Source organism: Corapipo altera, unplaced genomic scaffold (genome assembly GCF_003945725.1).
Source record: "Corapipo altera isolate COAL_440 unplaced genomic scaffold, ASM394572v1 61411, whole genome shotgun sequence".
NCBI lineage: Eukaryota > Metazoa > Chordata > Aves > Passeriformes > Pipridae > Corapipo > Corapipo altera.
The window spans coordinates 28,454,861-28,475,022 of record NW_020884875.1 but is presented as its reverse complement, the minus strand read 5'-3'; the positions used below and the strand labels follow the sequence as shown (position 1 = coordinate 28,475,022).

Sequence of the window (20,162 nt, the reverse complement as noted above, 5' to 3'; positions counted from 1 at the left end):
TCTCAGACAAGTTACAGACTATCGCCAGTGTATCTGACTGTCCTCTTGAGACTGTCCTCTTCTAAAAATCTTGTGAGGAATACTCAGCAACCTCTTACAGTGAGTGACCTTTTCTGGGCTGATGTCTAGGTCCCAGAAGTTGCTCAGTGTACTTTAATCTTGGTTTGCTCTGACCAGGAATTAAGATTTGCGAAACATGTGCATTAGTATATGTTAATTCTGACACATACTATTAATATTGACAGTTGTCACTCTATCACATCCAGTTACACAAGGATGGAAAATGACATGTTGGGGGGGTGGGGGGAGGTTAATTGGATAAGGAGTATGTGTAGACAGCTTGTACATAGACAGAATCTGCTGTGGTCATCTGGCTATCTTTGCCAGAAATTAACCTGCTTACTTGATGAAAACATGAACCCATGTGTTGCTAGCAACCCCCACCAGCTGTTCTTTGTATTATTTTGGGATTGTGGATTACCCAAAGGAATGGAAAAGGATTCTGCCGTGAAAGCAGCGGGAAGGTTCGAAATCACCACAAAATGTACTGACATTCAATGTGCTGATTCAGAGCATGCTGCTGGGAACAGAACTCTAGTGCTTGGAAGCCAGATGCCTGTCCACCTGTCTGTCTACAGTTTATGGCTGTGACTCACCAGCTTTTTGAATTAATTGAAATCTGCAAATCTTTGATATTTCTCACTGCCCTCTTACCTTTGCCAAACTCAAACTAAGGGACATGTGGAGGTTTCTGTGGGTAGACTGGCAGCAAACACTGACTCAATCCATGGTCTGGGAAGCTTGGCTATGCGTGCCATGAGCTGTGAACCTGCCTGCTTGAAGATCTTGCATACATCAGTGCAGATAGCCTGACTGAGCCTGGTTCTTCTTGTAAAACAAGAAGGGAGTGTGGGGGAACCTGGAGTCTATGGTGCCAAAGGCATGCTCTGTGAGGGGTCACACAGAAAAAAACCTGGGACCCTTGTTCTGACAGGTCACTTGAGGCATTTGGAAGCATATTGTCAAACCTTAGACAGTTGAATAAATGCATCTCCAAATTGACAAGGGACAAGATGTTTCTGACGGGGACTGAATGGCCTAGTTTCTGCAGAAAATGTTTCTGATGAGGTTTTGCTTGTGAAGACAGAGCTTTCAGGGACCTGAGCCCTTAAAGGACTGTGACAGTGCTGGTCATAGTCAGTTTGAACTACAGTGCCTCAACAGTGTGTTAGCATGACTTGGCAGATAGTATCCACAGCAGCCATTTTTGTCTAATTACAGTAATTCCTTGTCTGTATTCTGCCCTCAAGCTTGACAAGAATCCCTGGACTGCATATATTTATTTTTAATACACTGTACTGGCAGGAGGTAAAGGTTATAGGAGGAAAGTTAATACTGCCCATGTTTGCTAGGTCAGTTCCCAGTGTTTTGGTTTTGTCTTCAGGCTGACTGTTTATAGTTAGCATTTTTCACATTGTGAGATGGTTTTCTTCCAATCAGTAATATTTAAGCCCACATGTGAACAATATCCCTGGCCACCAGTGGGGAGAACTATTCAGTAATCTCCTTCCACATCCCCCCTCCTAGAGCTCTCCCTGACCATCAATGCAGGGCAGGAGGGTCAGTTTGCCACAGTGTCCACTACCAGCCCCTATGGTAGTACTTCCTACTGCCCTGCTCAGAGGCTGCACTGTGGCCTTTGGTGAAAGGTCAATGGCTCCAATTTCAGCTGGTGCCATCCAAGTGACTAACATTTCGTATCTGTTAGAAAAGGTGTCACCTTTAAGACACAGGACTGGCCTATACACAAGTGGAAGTGTGAATCATCCCCAAGAGCTTTCATGTAATATTTGTATTAGAGGGCAAATCTCCCAGAGATCTGTCAAATTGAGGTTTTTATTTTTTTAACCTTTCTATGCTGTTCCAATCCATTGCACTGAGGGGTTTTCAGGCTTATAGGGACTCATCACATGTTTTTGAAACAATATGATTTCTCCTCCCTCCCCAAAATGGTAATTATTTATATAGCTTAATCATTGAGTATAATCGTTCAGGTTTTTATCATTCAGTAGGATCACAGTATTTATCAAAACAGGATGAAGTTTTCATGCAATCTGATCATGTGCTTTTATCCATGTTTTATTCTTTCATTTATCTTTGTACACTGTGATATGTAAGGAAAGCTTAGTTGTAGAGGCTGTGTCCTTTACATATTAGTGTAAATAGGTTAATTTGTTACTGAAGGAGTGTTATTTGAGAGCAGCTCAAAGCATTGTCCTTTATACATACTTTAAAAATCCAGTAAAAAACATTTGGGGAATTTTCAGTTAAAAAAAAAAAGGCAAATAGCAGACTGACTAGCTCTGAGAAAAACACCCTTTGAACCACTAACTCTAAAACAAACCTTCTGTTAGAAGATAATCTGAACTTTGTCTTTTTGACTGATGTAAAAGATCACTTGGAATCAACAGAAGATCTACATGTGATGTTTTAATAAATGTTAGAAGCCAAAGGCCAACACTTCCCCCCCCATTTCTTATTTACTAGTTTGTTTTGGTATGCTTATGATATTCTAGCTACACAGAAGAGAGATATTGCATTAAAAGCATTTTAGTACTCATTAGGAGTACTGGTCAGGCTGACAGCTGCCATGATAATAAAATTAATGTGCAGAATGTAATAGGTTTACATTAGGTAGCAAATCTCTTTGCATGTATAATGTGAATCCTGTCTCTTTCTTTTATTAATCGCACCATGTGCTATCCCAGAGCTCCCTAAATATAGGGTTTTTTGTAAAATCTGTTCAAAGAAAGTCTCCTAACAAGGCAAAATTGCTCTGGAATATTTGTCCTGTGATGTGGGTGGTGTCATATACTTTTAACTAGATCACAATGGTAGAAAAGAGAAATCTTCAAGATTGCTTTCTTCTTCCACCATTGCCTTAGAGATGTAGTGCAAAACCTGCCTGTTGCTTTGCCTGAGCAGCTCTGCTCACCAGCCCTTCCTCCATCTTAAAACAGGATTGAAAAAACATCCCCAAAGCTAACCATACAGGAAGGAGCACTGAACTGTGTCTTCCTCCTTGTGGCTAGTGTTCAGTGCTGTCAATCTCTAAAACCTTTATTTGAGGCTAATTTTAAAGTAGAAAACCTTAGCATTCAAATCCCTTTGAAACTTTACAAGTAATGTATTGTTAATAGGTGAACAGACAGTTTTAGAAAAATTCAAAGAAGTACTAAAGATTAAAAAAGGAATGCAAAAGGAAATCAAAAGACTCTTTGCCTTCACCTGCAGTTCCTATTGACAAAAAAAAAATTAGTTATATGTTTTGTTATTGAATTTTGTTTCTGCTTTTTTTCCTGCATGATTTTAGTGCAGTAATTTGGGTTAAAGGAATGATAACGAGGAAAATCAAACTTTTCATCTGTAATTCCAGAATTTCTTGGTTTGCCTTATGGCTTTCCAGATCTTCTGCTAAAAAATAAGAGTGCTGCTAGTAGGTAAAATGAAGGCTACAGCATATAGTTGCTCTTACTGCCTTATCTGAATGGGAAGACAGTGCTGTCATTAAATCCCATAATTCCAGCATTCCAGATAGCATGTATCTAATTCACTGACATTTCTATCTAACTTCACATTAGCTTCATGTGCTCCAAGTATATTGCTTGTGAGGAGTTACTGGCAGCATAATTGCAAATTTGGACATACCTATATTTACATGGTGCACTACAACATGAAAGCCAACATAAAATTTCATTTTGTGAGTTATGGCACTGACATGTTTTTATCAGAGAAGTCTAATTTGTAAATTATTGATGACATAATTACTTTGTAACTGATTGAGCCACAACTCACCAATAATTCTTGTTCTTCCAAACTCTATAATATAATTACGAGCAGACCAAATTAGGAATGAAATCGTTAAAAAGGGATTGCAGCAGACCAACTAGAAATGTGAACTGTCTTTAATAAATGCATGCCTAGATGCATCCTGAACTTCCCATTGATTCTCCTGGGATATGCAATACCCCTTCAAACTCCTTTCGTTTTTGTTAGCAGCCAAAAGAGGGTGAAGAAGCAGGGATTATGGTAAGGGAGCTTCACTGCCCTCATTTCTGATGCCTTGCAAATTGTGCACATTGCCTTGGTTATGCTGAGCCCATTGCTTAGCAGCATCTACAGGAAAGCCATTTCCAGCTAATCAGCCAGCAAGAGTTTTGCATTATAATCAGTCTAACATAAAACGAGAATATGTATCTAGATCTGCACATAGCTACTTTCAGTGTGTGGGGAGACCATGCAAGCAGTGGCTGCTCAGCTGTAGTCCCATCTCAGGCTCCTTTTCTGCATCTCAGTGGAGCCATGGAGCCTGCCTGGGGTGCTGTTATTCTGAGCACTCAATCACATGGTCTCAGAAACATCTTAATAGATTCTGACCAGCAATGCAGCCAAGAGCTTTGCCTCAAAATAAAACAGCTCCCCAGGATCTCAACACAGCAAAAGAGCATCTTGTCTGGCTGAGCAGATAGGAACCTGCTACCTGGTGAAAATGACCGACAAAACCCCTTTCGAAACGGATATGCTGACTCTCACGCGATTTGTTATGGAGAAGGGACGCCGTGTAAAAGGAGCAACAGGAGAGCTGACACAACTGCTCAACTCCATGCTGACTGCCATAAAGGCCATCTCCTCTGCTGTCAGAAAGGCAGGCCTTGCCCACATGTGAGTCCTACCTTGAGATACAGGGAGGAAGAGGAGATAGAGAGACAGCTACTTGCACAACAAGGCTGGGGAGTGGGCAGCAATTCACAAATACTTTGGAAGTGTCTTTTTTTTAAGCTGAGTGAGGTCAGAGCCTGGATTATCAAGAGTGGGAAGCAGGAGATCTCTCTGAAGCTTTTTAATATTGGGCACAAGATAGACATTTAAACTAACTGCTGTTCTGTCATACTTTACTCTAAAAATGGAAGTCAGAACTTCAATGTACTGCTCACCTTGCTATCTCTTGTACTTGTTGATATTGAACTGTTTTTAAATCTCCTGTGAATTTGCTGAAAATCAGACCATGATATTTTTAATGTAGAATATCTCACTGTGATATTTTCTGCTAGGATCCAAGTCCTCTGCTGAACTGTGCAAATTAGAACTTGTCTTATCTCTTATATCTTAGCTGATTTTCTGACTGTCTGCCGTATATGTAATGGTCTAAAGCAATAACCCTGTGAGAAACGCCCTCTGCTGCCATGCATTTCTCCTTCCTTCCTCAAGCAATATCCCTCAATCAGGGTTACAGGCAGGGAGTCTTAACGGACCCTATATGAAAAACAAATGTAACCACTTGTCATCTAGTTCTGTAGCGAATGGAATAAAGAACTGCCTTAGCAAAGCCTGGAATGTTCTGAGCTGTTCCTCACAGCCAGGTGAAATAGACATCAGTCTGAGTTTTTTAATGGTTATCTATCTGAAGCTCCTCAGAGACATGGAATGTCCTGATAAAGTTATGTGTTTAAAATAGAAAGGTTTTGATATGTATTGAAAGATATGTTTCTTGGCATGCCTGAGTATGTGCATATACATGCATGCATGAAAGAAACAAGAAACATATTTGTAAAAGAAAGTCAATATTTGTAATTTGTTCTGGGTTGGTTGTTTTTTTTTTTTCCTTCCCCTGGAAACATCAAAATGCCTGACACTCGGGTTTTTTTCTTTTTTGTGCTCCTGTTGATTATACAGTCCTCAATGCTCTTTGCAATTCATTAATTCAATGTCAGCACTATCACCCTGACTTTACAGGCATAGATCATAACAAGTAGAGAGGACATGAGACATACTCAGAATTAACAGCAGCATTAGGCTCCTATACCCTTACTGTTATACTGTGCTTTAGTCCTTGCTAGTTGCAACTGTTTTACCTCCCTGTCTTAGAAGAACAGTTGCTTTTATGTCATTTCTATCTTTCAGTAGGCAATGTCTGAAGTATTTAGTAAGTACAGAGAAACTATTTGGTAGACTAGGGGTAGAATAGCCACATAGCCTTCTTCCAGCCAGAAAAAAACCCATCCGTTATGTTGAGAAGCAAATGTTTCTTTCTATAAACAAAAGCTTCAGATGTTGAATCAGAAATATCTAAAGTATCCAAACCACAAACAAATAACTTGCAGTTTAAATTACTGAAGCTAACTACGAAATTTCAGAAATTCCCTTGGCAAACTTTCACCATAGGTAACTGACTTGCATCCATCTGCATTTGTGCAGTTAAAGAGATCTGTTTTTTCTAGCCCCTCCTGTGATGTGTCTTCTTTAATGTGATAGAGTTCAACATGAATTTTTAACAAATTTTCAATTCAAAAGTCATAGATCTGAGCTGAAATTGTACCTGAAAACACACAGACTGGAGAATATGTACTTAGTACTCCCTGGCAATCATGGTCCTTTCTAGTACCCTAAATTTGGCACTCAAAAATAGAGTGTAGAGAAGTATTCAAAACGTGGAATACTTCTGAAAAGCTCAAGCAGCTTTGAGTAAGACAAAACACCTACCCTGGTCCCAGCTAAGGCCTGCCACTCACCAGCATCATCCTAGGGACTAATCACTTGTCCCTTTCTCCCTCCCTCTTTTTCTCCCCCCCCCCCCCCCACCAATGAATAAAAAAGCTCTGTCTATTCCCTGCATGGTTTTTGTATTTCTAAGATGACCAGATTATGCACATTAGGTCTAAGCAGTGCTTCATCAATTGGAAATCTCAGAAACATATATACTGTTTTCTATGTCATTACCACATTGCTAAAATATGCACATTGCTAAAATGTAAAAGACCTTGATCCTGAGATACAGTTCTGTATGGCAAATTACCTGGGGATGTCTTTAAAGTTTCTAATTTTGGGCTGGCTGGGGACTGAGTGAATGTGGATTAAAGGAGACAGAGCTCTGAGCAGCCAGCAGCAGAAAATAATGCAGATGCCAACAACCCCTTCTTCTTCCTCAAAGCTGGTGCTGACTGCTTTGTGGGGCTGCTAGGGAAGCCTGGCCCCTACTTGTTGGGCTGTATGCTCTGCTTATGGCCTGGAGAACATCCAAGCAGAAGCAAAAGGACCCGGGTAAAGCCCCAAAATGATACCATCGCCCTTTCTCTTTCTAATGCATGCTTTATTTTCTAGCAGCAGCAACAGTCTTATAATGCGTCTTAGTAGTTTAATCCACGGATTAGGTAAAGGTGTGGGAAGATGAGGAGAAGAAGCCACCCTGACTTGTTTTGGTTTTTTCCTAAAAACCCGTAATGTTGGCCTCCCTCAGGTTTCTTGACATTTTTACTATTCTGTAGGTTTGGTATAGCTGGCACTGTAAACGTAACCGGTGATGAGGTGAAGAAGCTGGATGTATTATCCAACTCCTTGGTGATTAATATGCTGCAGTCCTCCTACAGCACATGCGTCCTCGTCACAGAGGAGAACAAAGAGGCCATCCTCACCCCGAAAGACAAGCAGGTCTGTGCAATCCGACGTTCAGGGGGGTTATGGGCTCAGGCAGCAGCAGGTGGCAGTCTTGCTTCAAGTATGAAACCTGGGCTTGGCCCCAAACCCAACTCTTCCCAGGGGAATTCAGAAAATTTGCATAATTTCTGTGTTGTTTTGATTAATAACTGTGGTGGATGGCATGGTTTCAACAACTAAAAGACATGTGGAGGATAAAATTATTATTAAAGTTTTGCAAAGGAGGGAGAATAACTTATTTTGAGCTTGTTAACAAATCCCACATTCCAGGTGTAAGTGTACCATTACAATGTCTGACCTGGTTTTGGATTACATTAGTACTTAGGCAAGATAAAATCAGATGACAGGCTGGCAGAACTGAGTTTTATGTTACATGTCCGAAGGAAACACTTGACTGCTTTGTCAGGCTTCCCCCAGGAGGGGATTCTATTGCAGCAGGATACTGCTCATGCTGATGTAACCTACCCTTTCCCGAAGACTTTTTCTTTCTGCCTTCTTTCCCTCAAACTTCACAACACAGGGAAATCCTTTCATTTGGAACTAAAAGTAACAAAACAAAACATATTTACTCGAGGAAGTTACATACTTCCAGAACGAGTCAGTCCTTTTGCTTTCAAACGGTTTCTTGCACTGCTCGGCAGCAGAGGATTGCTCCTTTCTATGATCTGATTTTGTGCTGTCTGAGCAGAAACATGTCTTCTCCTATTTCTTTGGCATGCCCTCAGGGAGTCAGTATTGTACTGTGGAACCAGCTGGGTCAGCAGTGCAGAGTTCTCTGATGAGCTGTATCAGGACTAAATGCAACCATAAAGACATGAGATTTGTAAAGTAAAAGAAATTAATAATGCAAAACAACACATCATTTAATGCTTTCCTTGCCACTTCTGTCTTAGGGCAAATATGTGGTTTGCTTTGACCCCCTTGATGGTTCATCCAATATAGACTGCTTGGCACCAGTAGGAACTATATTTGCTATCTACAAAAAGGTAAGAGGATGGATGAAGCACACATGGCACGATGCACTTGGTGAAAGCAAAATGTCTTGCCTAGTTTCTTTCCTAGGTCCTTTATATGTCTCTGGCAAAAACGGAGCCTTAGAAACAGTGGAAAAGGTAACACTTGAGATTTGTGAGTGCTAAAATGCTGCCTGAATTCCCAGGAAGGGGACACCCAACCCCACAAAAATGTTAGGTGGCAGCACTTCGCTCCTCCAATCACACTGGCGCTTAAAACCACCATGACATCTGGTTAGCTTCAGTGATCCTTGACTCGCTGTTTTGGTGCTGATGAATCACAGTATTTGTCCTCCTGGACACTGACTGGGGAGGGCTGGCGGCTCTGGACCATATCATGGTCAGCAGTGTGGTGACCTCCCAGCATGAGCTGCTAAGTCTGTTACGGATGGGAATTTATAAGCATGGTAGTGATGGAGCCTGAAGCAAGCAAACACCTGCATTCATCAGGGCCCTGCCAGCACGTTTGCTCCCATGGGGCTGCACAGAACATCAGCTGTGCAGCCAATTACAAATGTTAATAGTTACAGTCATGCCAAGTCTTGTGATTTGTTTGCTAATCTCCCAGCAGTTGGTGTTTTTCCCAAAGGCTGAGCTCATGGTCATATGACTATGGGAGACCCTCAGCCATTACTATTGTGAAATAACATTTTACAATACTTGTGACTTCAAAGAAGTCTTTGCAGACTTCAATGCTACACTTCAAACAAGTGAAGATATGTTTTTAAAGTCTGTCTCATCCACTAACTCGTAATTTGCAACTGGCTAGTCCTTGGTTTTTACCTTTCTTTTAGGCAATACACTAGTCATTACTGTTGAGAATATGCATCTACTAGGGAATCAAACAGGGACAAGAGGGTAGTGGCACAAGCCAGGTTCTGGCATATGGCAGGCCCTGGCATATGGCTGTCCACACTGTTAATGGTTAGTGCAAACCCACACCACAGATGCAACACAGGTCAGACAACACTAAGAGGATGTCTAGGTATGGCTTGTGGAAAGAGCAGTCTATGGACTACCTACAGTATCACCCAGTATCTTGCTTTTTGCAGGGAAGAAAGCTTATCTGTGTGGATGCAATCCATGAAACATGCTCTTTTGGTAAGCAAAGGGGCCCCCACTCTTTTCATTTATCTCTCGAGATAACCCAAATGACAGTAGCAGCTCCCTACATTTACAGTAGGCAATAGCTGCATTGTCCACTATTCTTAAGGGTGGTAAGAACCATTTTACAAATACTAAATACTGTTTTTCTCTTTAGAAATATTGTGTTAACTTACTCCAAGTAACTGCAAAGGCAAGTCTCCAGTGATTAATACAGCTTAGAAGGTTGAAATACAGATTAAATTTCTCTGTCACCTTGAACTCACCTATAATATGTGTAAAGACTATGGACTGCCCAGTCTTCCCCAAGATTCTGCTTCAAAATAGGAGCATTTGTCAAATTTCCAAATTCTCAAGATTTCCAATGATTTTCTGATCCTTTCACAATTGTATTACATGTTAACATACTTGTTGTAAATAGTTTCTAAGTTACTGGTTTCCATGTGGGTGGATACTTTTCAGGGCTTCCTAAAAAGGAAATTACATTGCTTTGTACAAATAGTTCATATGCAAATGAAAATGCTGCTGTTAGGATGAAGCAATTTGTCAATTATAAGAACAATTCTACAAGAAAATTTTCAGTTTTCCCTGGAAAGTTAAAAACAATGTTGAATTTCCTGGCTTTCACTTGCATAACACTTTCCATTAGAATGCTAATTACAAAGTACATCTTAATTAATATGCCTTCATCTCAGACAACACAATATCATAGCAACACGATTACCTTCAAACACTAGTAAATTCAAAAGCTTTGAAATTATTAAATAAAAATAAGTGCTTTATTGATTGTTACTAAAGGGTAGTGTGAAAAGTAAAAAAGCGATATATTTATCCTGGTGGATAAGAATCACTTAAGATAGAAATCATAATCTCAGGCCATTTAAGGTTCATGAACAACATTTTGGAAAAGCTAGAACAATTGTAATTCCAAAGGATGAACCTTAGCACCTATCTGATATTTGACCCCTGCCAATTCTCAGAGGAGTGCGTGACTGATTTTCTACCATGTCTTGCCTTACCTTCATTTCCAAAGGCACGCTCTTCAAAAGTGAAACTTTTGGCTCGCTTTAGGGGAAAAAAAAAAAAGATAATAAGCATTTTTATACAAAGGTCAGACTGGACCAATACCTTTAGAGGTGAAACCAGTTCTCTGGCTGCTCCCAATCCAGAACATCCACCATGGTGGAAGGTACCATTCCCTCCTGTCAGAAAAGCACTGCATCAGTTTCTTAGAGAAAGCCACTAGGAAATAAATGCCATCTCAGGTTTATTTAATTTTCCACCTGGCTTTTGCTTTCAGAAACATGGATGGTGGTGTTAAAAAGATGAGAAACATCAAAAAGTGGGGCTGAGGGAGAAGCCTTGCTGAATCAGCAAGGGATAAGTCCTTGATAGTTGCTGCCACTGAGGGCCTCTCAGTTGTGGGAGTGTCAGGGTGTGGTGATAATACCTGTTTTTTGCCATTTCTATTGAGCTGCTACTCAATCTAATTAAGCCCATGCAATCACTGAGAAACTATCTGAGTTTGGGATAATAAAATACTAAACCAGGGCCTGAAGAAAGGGGAGAGATTTTCATTTTAATTCCTCATGGACCACCATCAAAAAACACACAGCAAACCCACCACAACTGGCAAGGTTTTAAGTAAATATTAATATGAATTATACCCATTTTGTGGTTGCAGGAGGTGAAGGCTGAAACCAGCCTTCTCAAGTACTCTTGGCTGTTCTCCTTACCCTACCAGACAAACTCTTTTAAGCTGTAGCTGAGGCACAACCCTAAGGCTGGCTGGAAATACTTGCACCAGGTCTGCTTGGGCTACTGGTGTTCAGTGATAACCAAAGAGCCAAATCTAAATGTGAGTGTTGGAAATTGAATAAAAGTGTGAAGTAAAATACCATGTATGTTCTACATTGAGTTATATATGCATATCTCCACACATGCACACTTCACATCATCAAATACATTTGCTATTTCATATACAATATGAACATTTATATCCCTTCAGTTAACTATCTCTTCACTAGCAGAGACGAGTACACAAGCTTTGTTTCATCATGTTGCACCATCTACCTTTTTATTCTGTATTATTTGAAACATTTTGTCTGTAATGTTAATTACAACATGTATCTCTCAGTAATTCCCTCTGAGGCGCATCAGTATGATAGCTTATGTTATATTTAGAGAAAATTAGTACCTCTGTTTGGTCTCAGATTTCTGATGATCTTGAATTATTAGCCTGGGCTGTAATGCTAAGGTGTCAACTTTCTTGCAGGTGACGTATTGATTGTGTGACATGTATAAAATAACAAACTCTAAACGTCCTGTCACAGCATGCACATGTACTTGTATTAAACTTGTTCTGAACTAGTGGGAACAATCTCTATTTTGTTGTTTCAAAGGTCTGCATAGACACAAAAAGGAAATCTGTCATATTATTGTTGAAATATTGTTTTTAGTGTTCATCATCAGAATTTAACCTTCAGTGCAATGGTATTTTCCTCAGGAAACAGATGATGAGCCCTCTGAAAAAGATGCTTTACAGCCCGGACGGAATATTGTTGCTGCAGGCTATGCCCTGTATGGTAGTGCTACACTGGTTGCCCTCTCCACAGGGCAAGGAGTGGACTGCTTCATGCTTGATCCGGTACAGTCATGGTGTTAATCACATTGCCACTATCTTTTAGAGTTTTCTGTGCTTAGCTTTACTTATTTTTTTTAGTCCTTGTCTCTGTAATCTACACGCTCTGTGCAATTCTTTTTTCATGCATCCCATCTCCTCTTTACAAGTATTTATTTAATAATACGTGAATGACCATGTTGGTTGCAATACCTGTTTGTTTTTTTTCTGCTCAATAGAGGGCAAATAAATTCTTAGTTAAGCATTTGAAACCCTGTTCATTCAAAACAACACTTAAGAAAATTTAATCTGAAGAGTGCCTTTGCCTCTACTTAAAGTAGTCCACTCGTATCTTTTTCTTGATTTTTCTGTCTGATGAAAAACATCAGTCTGTTCACTATTTAGCCTGAGGCAAGGGCCATTTTTTTTATATAGTTCATGTACAGTGATGTTTGATTTCTTGAATGCAGTTTAGTTTTATTGCTGTCACCTAAGCTGCATGTCCCAAAATTTGCAAAAGCACAACCATGCCTATGCAGTTGGACACGTGCCGCTCCCTGGTGCCCAGCCCAGGAACCAAACGAGTATTACTGTGGGAGTACAGGAAGATCATTCATTTGTAAAACCAGCATTAGATGTGGACAATAATGTAGGAGGGTTGGGGTTTGGGTTTTTTTTATATAAAAGGATGCATTATTATCAAAACTTCTTTTAACCTTCATAAATAGTCTCATTCAAAGTGGAAAGAACTGGGAGTTGAACTGTTCTGGTAAGAGACAGAGAAAGAGAACATGGATGTTGAACTCAAACTGCAGACAGCAACACCTGGAGGTAGCTGACCACATTCACATCAGGATATTTAGACAAGACAGGCAAGAAGAGTTAAAAAATCACAAGACAGTATAATTTCTTAATTTGCAGCCTTATGAATTGTAGACAGAGATTCATGATCCATCCACTCTCAGAGCTGACTGGTGTTTCTTTGATATGCTAACTATTGCAGTCAGTTTGCTTTTTGTTTGTAGTACTAATGGGACAAGTTTTCATTAACTTAATGCAGATGTTTTGCTTTCTGCTCTTTTTGAAATACTGTGGGATTATACACCAGACTGGTGCTGGAAGGAAGAAGCTATTCTAGCATTTCTGTCTCATCCAGTGTGACAACTGTTACAGAAAGTCAGCAAAATTTTCTGCTGCTTGCTAATACCTCATCTATCCTGTCCTGCAGGGCCTTGGTGAATTTATTTTAGTGGACAGAGATGTTAAAATCAAGAAGAAGGGGAAGGTATACAGTCTCAATGAAGGTTATGCAAAGTATTTTGATCCTGCAATGACAGAATATTTACAAAAGAAGAAATTCCCTGAGGTAAGAAAATATTAGCATTGTACCCATTGTACTGTGCACTGGCAAGCACTGCATTCCATGCAGTCTTGGCTGATGGGAAAGGATTTGAAGGCCTCCCTGAGTTCAGACCCATTTAACTCTTTCATGCCATCAAATTAATTTTGGGTATTTATCTAATTTTTTTTGGTGTCCTGACATCTTTTGTGACTTATATTTCAGTAAATAAAATCATAGCTTGTTCATCCATGTGTGAACAAAAATGTACTGAAGAACTAGATTTTTCAACAAAGCTCTGATACTGTGCTAGCCAAGTTAGAGCGTATGGTTGTTTTCTAGCTTTATACAAATATGCAGTTCAGTCGTGTGCAACTGGGCACTTAGGGCTAGATTCCACATACTGCCTAGAAGGTCATTGCAGCAATCTGGGTGGCGTCACAACCCTGCATGGGACTTGAGGAGGAATTGACGGGTGGGGCATGGGACAACACCTTCTTATTCAGACAGATCACTCATCCTATATTCCTCTGGCCACTAGAAGCCAAGAGAAGTAAAAAATTTTATTTCAGTCTGTGGGTCAAGCAATAACCTTAACAGAATGGAGGAATTTGTCTTGTATCTTTTTCTCAGCACAGTCTCAGTAGTGTGTTTTAAGAAAGTGTGTTTCTGTCAGGGTAAGAAGCAACTAAAATTGTCAGCGGTATTGCATTAACTTAGAATGTCCTGAGTTGGAAGGGGGCCCACAAAGGGTCTTTCACACAATACTGCCCATGTTCACGCTTAAATTGTGTAATTAATCTGCACGTGAATAGGAAATCCGGTATATTCCAAACATGTCTGATGATTTGTTCGCAGGTGGAACAGCTGTGCAGCTCATGCTCAGTAAATTTTATAACTGTGAGTTGCAGACTCCTTATTTGATAATGTCATAGAAGCAATCCTTAGCAATCTGTTTCAGGGGCTGCTTATTGTTGATATGTTATGACTCTTCTTAATGTTAAACAAACTTTTTTTAAGACTTCGTTCATTATCTTTTGAAACTATAAAAGAGAGTTCTTCTTTTGATAGTATTTTTAAAGGTATTTTGAGACTGTAATCACATCTTTCCCAGACTTTAATGGCAAACTTGCTTAGATCTCTCTTTAATATGTTGTAAGCTGTTGTTTTCTTCTGATGTAAAATTTTCACAATTGTAATGTCACAAATGCAAACAGTGTGATGGAGAAGCTATCATTTGAAGTCTAAATATGCAATTATTTGAGTGTAAGCTATGAAAAACAAGGGAGCAAACACTTAAAAGTACTGGTCATTTGTGCCTTAAAGTAACAGGACCAGTTTTAAACAAAACTCAGTATAAAAGTTCCAGGCTGTGTCTTATCCATCGCGTCTTCCACAGTTTGTATTGTTTTCTTCTGATTTTTTTATAGTTCTCCTTATATTCTCCTATGTTATTACATAGGCTGGAAGAGGTTTGTCTTCCAGTTTTACTATCAACTATATGAAATACCTGAGTTATATGATTAAGCATCTTAAGACTCAACTTCCTAGTGTTCTGTTGCATTATAATGTGTGATTTCATGAGAATCTCTTCCCATTTTAAAAGAGAGTAATTATCAAAACTTCACAGTTGCATAGAACAATTTGGAAAAGTGATTTTAAAATAGAACAATATTTTTTTCTATTTGTGTGTTTTCCTCCAAAGTGTTTTTTCTACCAGCTAACCTTGTGATTTTTTGGGGGAAGTGTGACTAACATGATATCTGAAGGTCTTGGAGCTGGCATTGCTGAACAAGTGCTTCTCTGGACCCAGTATCAGCACAGACTGAACTTTCTAGAAAGCACTAAGATCTTTTATTAGAAAACTGATCCAGACAAAAAATCCCATGCAGATATCTTTTCAAACTTTTAGCATTGCAGTACATAAATATACATGTGTATTAAATGTACATTTGGTCTACTGTATGTGCTTCTATTTGTTCAAGACACCTTGCTTGTCTTGTACATCTCCTACCTTATCATTCTTATGACCAGCAAACCTGAGACTGACATGAATGCTTCCCTGATAGCTCTTGCTAGAGTGACCTCTCCTTCAACAACATCAATATCTGAGCTAAGAGCAAGGAAAACTACATGAATAAATTGCTATTTCTCAAGCTAAACTGTAGAATGAATGCTATGACCAATTTCACCATTATCAAATAAGCTAGAAGGTAAAAGCTGGAGTCCTCTGGGAATCGTCTAGACATGTAGTAAAAAGTGGCATCCCTCTTCATGCTCTGGCTTAGGAACCAGCGAAGAATCAAAAATCAAATATGTACCTTGTGCTGTTAATGTGAAGAAGTTTTCACTCCCTTTTTTTTTCATAGTCTGGGGGTTGATTCTAAGTTGTGTGCTCAAATTACAGACACCCCAGTTTGCACACTGTGAATACAGCTTTTCAAAACACTTATTTGAGAACCCTGTAGATGACCACTACATCTTGCAAAAGGCTACACTTCAGGCTGGTTTTTGTATTCGCAGTATCCATAAGCAGCCACTGATTTAAGCAGTTTTTCTTTATGTTCTATAAAAAGAAAATTACATTTTGCCATGCTACTAGCTGTCTAGCCTGGTAAATATAATGTTTTACTGTATGTTTTTCAGGATGGCAGTTCCCCATATGGTGCCAGGTATGTGGGCTCCATGGTAGCTGATGTTCACCGTACATTGATGTATGGTGGGATCTTCATGTATCCTGCTAATAAGAAGAGTCCTAAAGGAAAGGTATATAGTTATACTTCCGTTCTGCCAACCCAATACTTCTGGTACTACCAGAGGTGTAAAAGAATAGTTTAGGTAAATCAACAGATAATAATTTTCCATCTCTGAAAAAAATTATTAATGGATATGATGGTCAGCAATCCAATCTAGGCAAGAAATTTAGGCAATTGCCAATTTAGGTCATAAATCTTCCTGTGTACTTTTATATTACAAACTACTCAAATGATTTTCACTGCAACCATGGACTTCAATTTTTCTAAAGATAAACATCTGAGTACCATAGAAACCCACTGACATATCTCTGCATAACTGGCAGATACAAGACAGACCTAAGGAAGACCTCTGCACTTTAAACTGGCAGCTGAAATTATCCCACGAACAGGTGGGATATGCTGAACTCCAGAGAGGGTTTTGTCCAATGGTGGGAAACCAAGTTTTCCTACATAATGTTTCCAAAGGGCACTGAGCTTACTATCACCACCTCTGCAAATGCAGGCTTCTAATACCTGCTCAGAAAAACTCTGTCATTGGAAGATGAGTTTCGTGCGTGCTGATATCAGTATTTTGGTAAAAGGTGGTTTCCCATTTGAACACCTGTACAAAACACACTGTGAATTAATGAGATGCAATGCAATGCAGTGAGTCTCTGAATGGGCCATGAACCATAGTCAATTTCACCTTTTCTCCTGCAACATTATATACCCTCATTATCAAATTTCTAAACAAATATATTTTAAAAGAACCACGGTCATACAGATGATTTGTGGACCACCAGTAACCTGCAGGTTATCCTTAGGAAAAATTGGCTCAGTGCATAATAGATTGGTCATGGCATTCTGACTCCAAAACCACCTTTTTTCCCTATCTACACCATATTTATAAACTGACTAGTATGTGGAGGAATCTGCCCTCATAAGTTTATTTACCCCATCTCCCACACTCGTATCAGAACGTCCTGATGTCTACAGTCTTTAGGGACAGTTGACTACTGGTTCCATCATGGTGAATTTGTATTTACCATAATACCAGCAGATCCAAGTGGTCTTCGTAGTAAAAACTGAAGAAGAATTCTCTTCAACATATACAACTGAAAATGTCTGCATGTTTGTCCAGGCAAAATTGTTTTAAATATTTGAATCATCATCCCATGGAAAAAACAAAACACCAAAAAAAAGCCCTCATCAAACTATGTGGATCTGTTTGTGCATCAGAGCAAGAGACAGAAAAGGAATCTACTCTGTGTGAGAAAAGTGGGTTTACTAACTGACCTCTTCAAATTAAAATTTTTGTTTTGAAATCTGCACTAAATCTGAAGAGAAAGAAAAGAGAAACAGAACAAAAGAACAAATTAACAAATTAGCTATATAATTTTATAGAAATTAATATTTCCTCATGAGTTAGCTTATATTCACTGTTGGATTGCTCTGGCTTGCACAGCCATCATAGGGAGAGTAATGAGAGAAGCAAAACTATGCTGTCGTTACAAATAAAAATTTTCTTCTTTGCTTCTCAGACTGCAGGTCTACATAGTTCTTTTCACATAAGTCTTTTCTTGTTGAATAAATAATGCCTTTGTGACAGGTGCCCTGATCATCATTCCCCTGAAAGACATTCTATGCACTTGGTTAGAGAGCTGAAAGAAATCAAATATCACTGGAATTGATTGATGAAAAGTCTTTAGAGCAAATGAAAATGACATGCATGTAGGCCCTAACACATACAGCTCCTTCTCTAAGTTAAAGAAAGAGAACAAAATGCTCAATAAATGGTACAGAAATGGCCAATGAATAGATCCTCTTTTCAAATCAGGTATGCTGCATAATATTTTTTATGAATTGAAGGCTTATAGTTCTTATTAGGTGAAAAATTGTTAAACCTATCTGAAGACAGAGCCCACCTGAAGATCCTTAAGTGCAATTGCACTGCTATCTGAAGAAAAACTGCTTTCCTTAAGTTGCATAATCACAGTTAAACAACAAGAAATGCGACATGTGGTTCCATGGTGATATGACTTTTGTTTTCTGATAACGATCTTCCAAAAGTGGGCCAAGCAATAAGAACAGTAAAGGCTATTGGTCTTATGTTGCCAGTCAGATGGAGTCCTTGTACCAGAAGTAGCACTTCAGTGGGATTTAAAGATAAGAATGGCACTATTTAAGCTTGTGGTATATTATGGTTTTATTACAGTGTGCTAAAGACAGGATGGGTAATGAAGTCCTGTGTTCAACCCATTTCTCTGTCTTAATAGAGTTGCATTCTGTCGTACTTCCTTTTCCCCAGAAAACATTCTCTCTTTAGCACATATGAAGAGCCCTTTAAACAAAATGTGTACTAATAGTTCCACATGAGCACTTCACAAATAAATCTACAGAAATAATGTCTCAAAAAATGACCAGCTATCATCTATGCCCATTTAAACACAGAAACTTTTGGCATATGTCCCAAATCAGTTTTCATTCCACCAGAGCACAGTCATCCCAAGAGGTAATATTTTAGAAAATGTAAACAGATATCAGGGTCCAACCTAAAACGGGAAATTTGCTTTTAATAAAAACTACATTTACTTCTGAAAACACAGCCACCATCTGGGTGAGTTCAGGCCACTAAGATCTATGCATATTTCTGAAGAGAAGCAATCAATACCTGAAATTTGAAGCTGGGAGCATCAAATTTCAAACTCTAAAATATCCTGACCAAACATAACACAATTGTCCCAAGCTCTGAGGTAGCACATAAAGGAAGATATTTTGGTTTTTTTTTTCCAGTACTATTAACTTAGCTGGCTTAACTGTTTTGCTGATGTCTGTGGGCCAGTTACTTTTGACATTTTTGACAAAATACAGTTTCACTGGTGCTGCACATCAGTATGTCAGCTTGGAAACAAGAGTGGTGATGCTTGGATGCAGGGTTGGTATAAGGTGAGAAGAGAAGAGTAAAGAAGAAGGGCCTGACTTGAGAGACACTGCTACGTAGGTCAACTGAAGTTTGGTACAAAATTTTCCAAAATCACAAAAGGAAGGCTGGGTTTTGGTAAGTCTTTTGATATAATTTCCCCCAAAGGCAACCATGTGTTTCCTCTTTCTTTCTAGCTCCGACTTCTCTATGAATGCAACCCTATGGCTTTCATCATTGAGCAAGCGGGTGGGATGGCAACTACAGGGACTGAAGCAGTGTTGGATGTGAAACCTGAGAATATTCATCAGAGAGTTCCTCTTATACTTGGCTCTTCAGATGATGTGCAAGAATACCTTGCTTGTGTACAGAAACACAAGAAGAGCAGCTAAAGGCTTTTCCACATCAGACCTTGATCACCCATTTTTGGTCTACAAGAAAAACCATACATTTCAAGATGGTGAATTCTAGCAATTAACACAGTGAAAGTCCCATTTTATGCGAACAAGAAAAATAGTGAAAATAGCTGAAGGGGAAAGAAGCAAAAATGTAATTTCTCCTTGCAGGAAAATGTAGAAATCCTTTTACTCTGATTTATGCAGTGCAAATGTAGAGATGGAGTCCTGATTCCAAACAGAAACTAATTTATATAATAGTAACAAAAGGAGGTGAATTGTGTCAGTATCCGCATTTGATCTGAAGCTTTACATCTGACATTGCATGGATGGTGTAATTTGAAACAGGATTTCCTCATCAATATTTGCAATGCCCTTATCCGGATTTTCTGCCAGAGGCTTTCTTGCTGATCCTTTTTATTTTGACAACCCTAAGAAGAGCAAAAGTCTCATGCTGTCTGAAACAGAGGCATTTTAAGCTCCAAATTATATGTGCCTTAGGTAATGAATAGAGATGAAAAGGCTGCAATGTTGCCAAGGTATTT

The 20,162-nt window shown here is 39.1% G+C and overlaps 1 protein-coding gene across 2 annotated transcripts; it reads left to right on the top strand.

The window, feature by feature from the left end:
- The first annotated feature begins 4,452 nt into the window (after nucleotides 1-4,452).
- On the top strand, nucleotides 4,453-19,886 carry LOC113943097 (fructose-1,6-bisphosphatase isozyme 2). 2 transcript variants are annotated; one of them, XM_027634417.1, is made up of 7 exons: nucleotides 4,453-4,722; nucleotides 7,323-7,485; nucleotides 8,385-8,477; nucleotides 12,115-12,255; nucleotides 13,457-13,594; nucleotides 16,214-16,239; nucleotides 19,420-19,627. In XM_027634417.1, exons 1-7 carry the CDS (start codon nucleotides 4,550-4,552, stop codon nucleotides 19,511-19,513), a joined length of 828 nt encoding a protein of 275 aa, XP_027490218.1. In that variant the 5' UTR covers nucleotides 4,453-4,549; the 3' UTR covers nucleotides 19,514-19,627. The 2 variants fall into 2 exon arrangements, with proteins under 2 accessions (XP_027490218.1, XP_027490217.1); XM_027634416.1 differs by having other exon boundaries at nucleotides 4,455-4,722; nucleotides 16,214-16,333; nucleotides 19,420-19,886.
- The last annotated feature ends 276 nt before the right edge of the window (nucleotides 19,887-20,162 follow it).

Coding starts and splice junctions, on each gene's coding strand:
- LOC113943097 (XM_027634416.1), top strand. CDS start 4,550: ATGACCGACAAAACCCCTTTCGAAACGGATATGCTGACTCTCACGCGA. Junction 4,723..7,322: donor AAGGCAGGCCTTGCCCACAT/GTGAGTCCTACC, acceptor ACTATTCTGTAG/GTTTGGTATAGCTGGCACTG. Junction 12,256..13,456: donor ACTGCTTCATGCTTGATCCG/GTACAGTCATGG, acceptor CCTGTCCTGCAG/GGCCTTGGTGAATTTATTTT.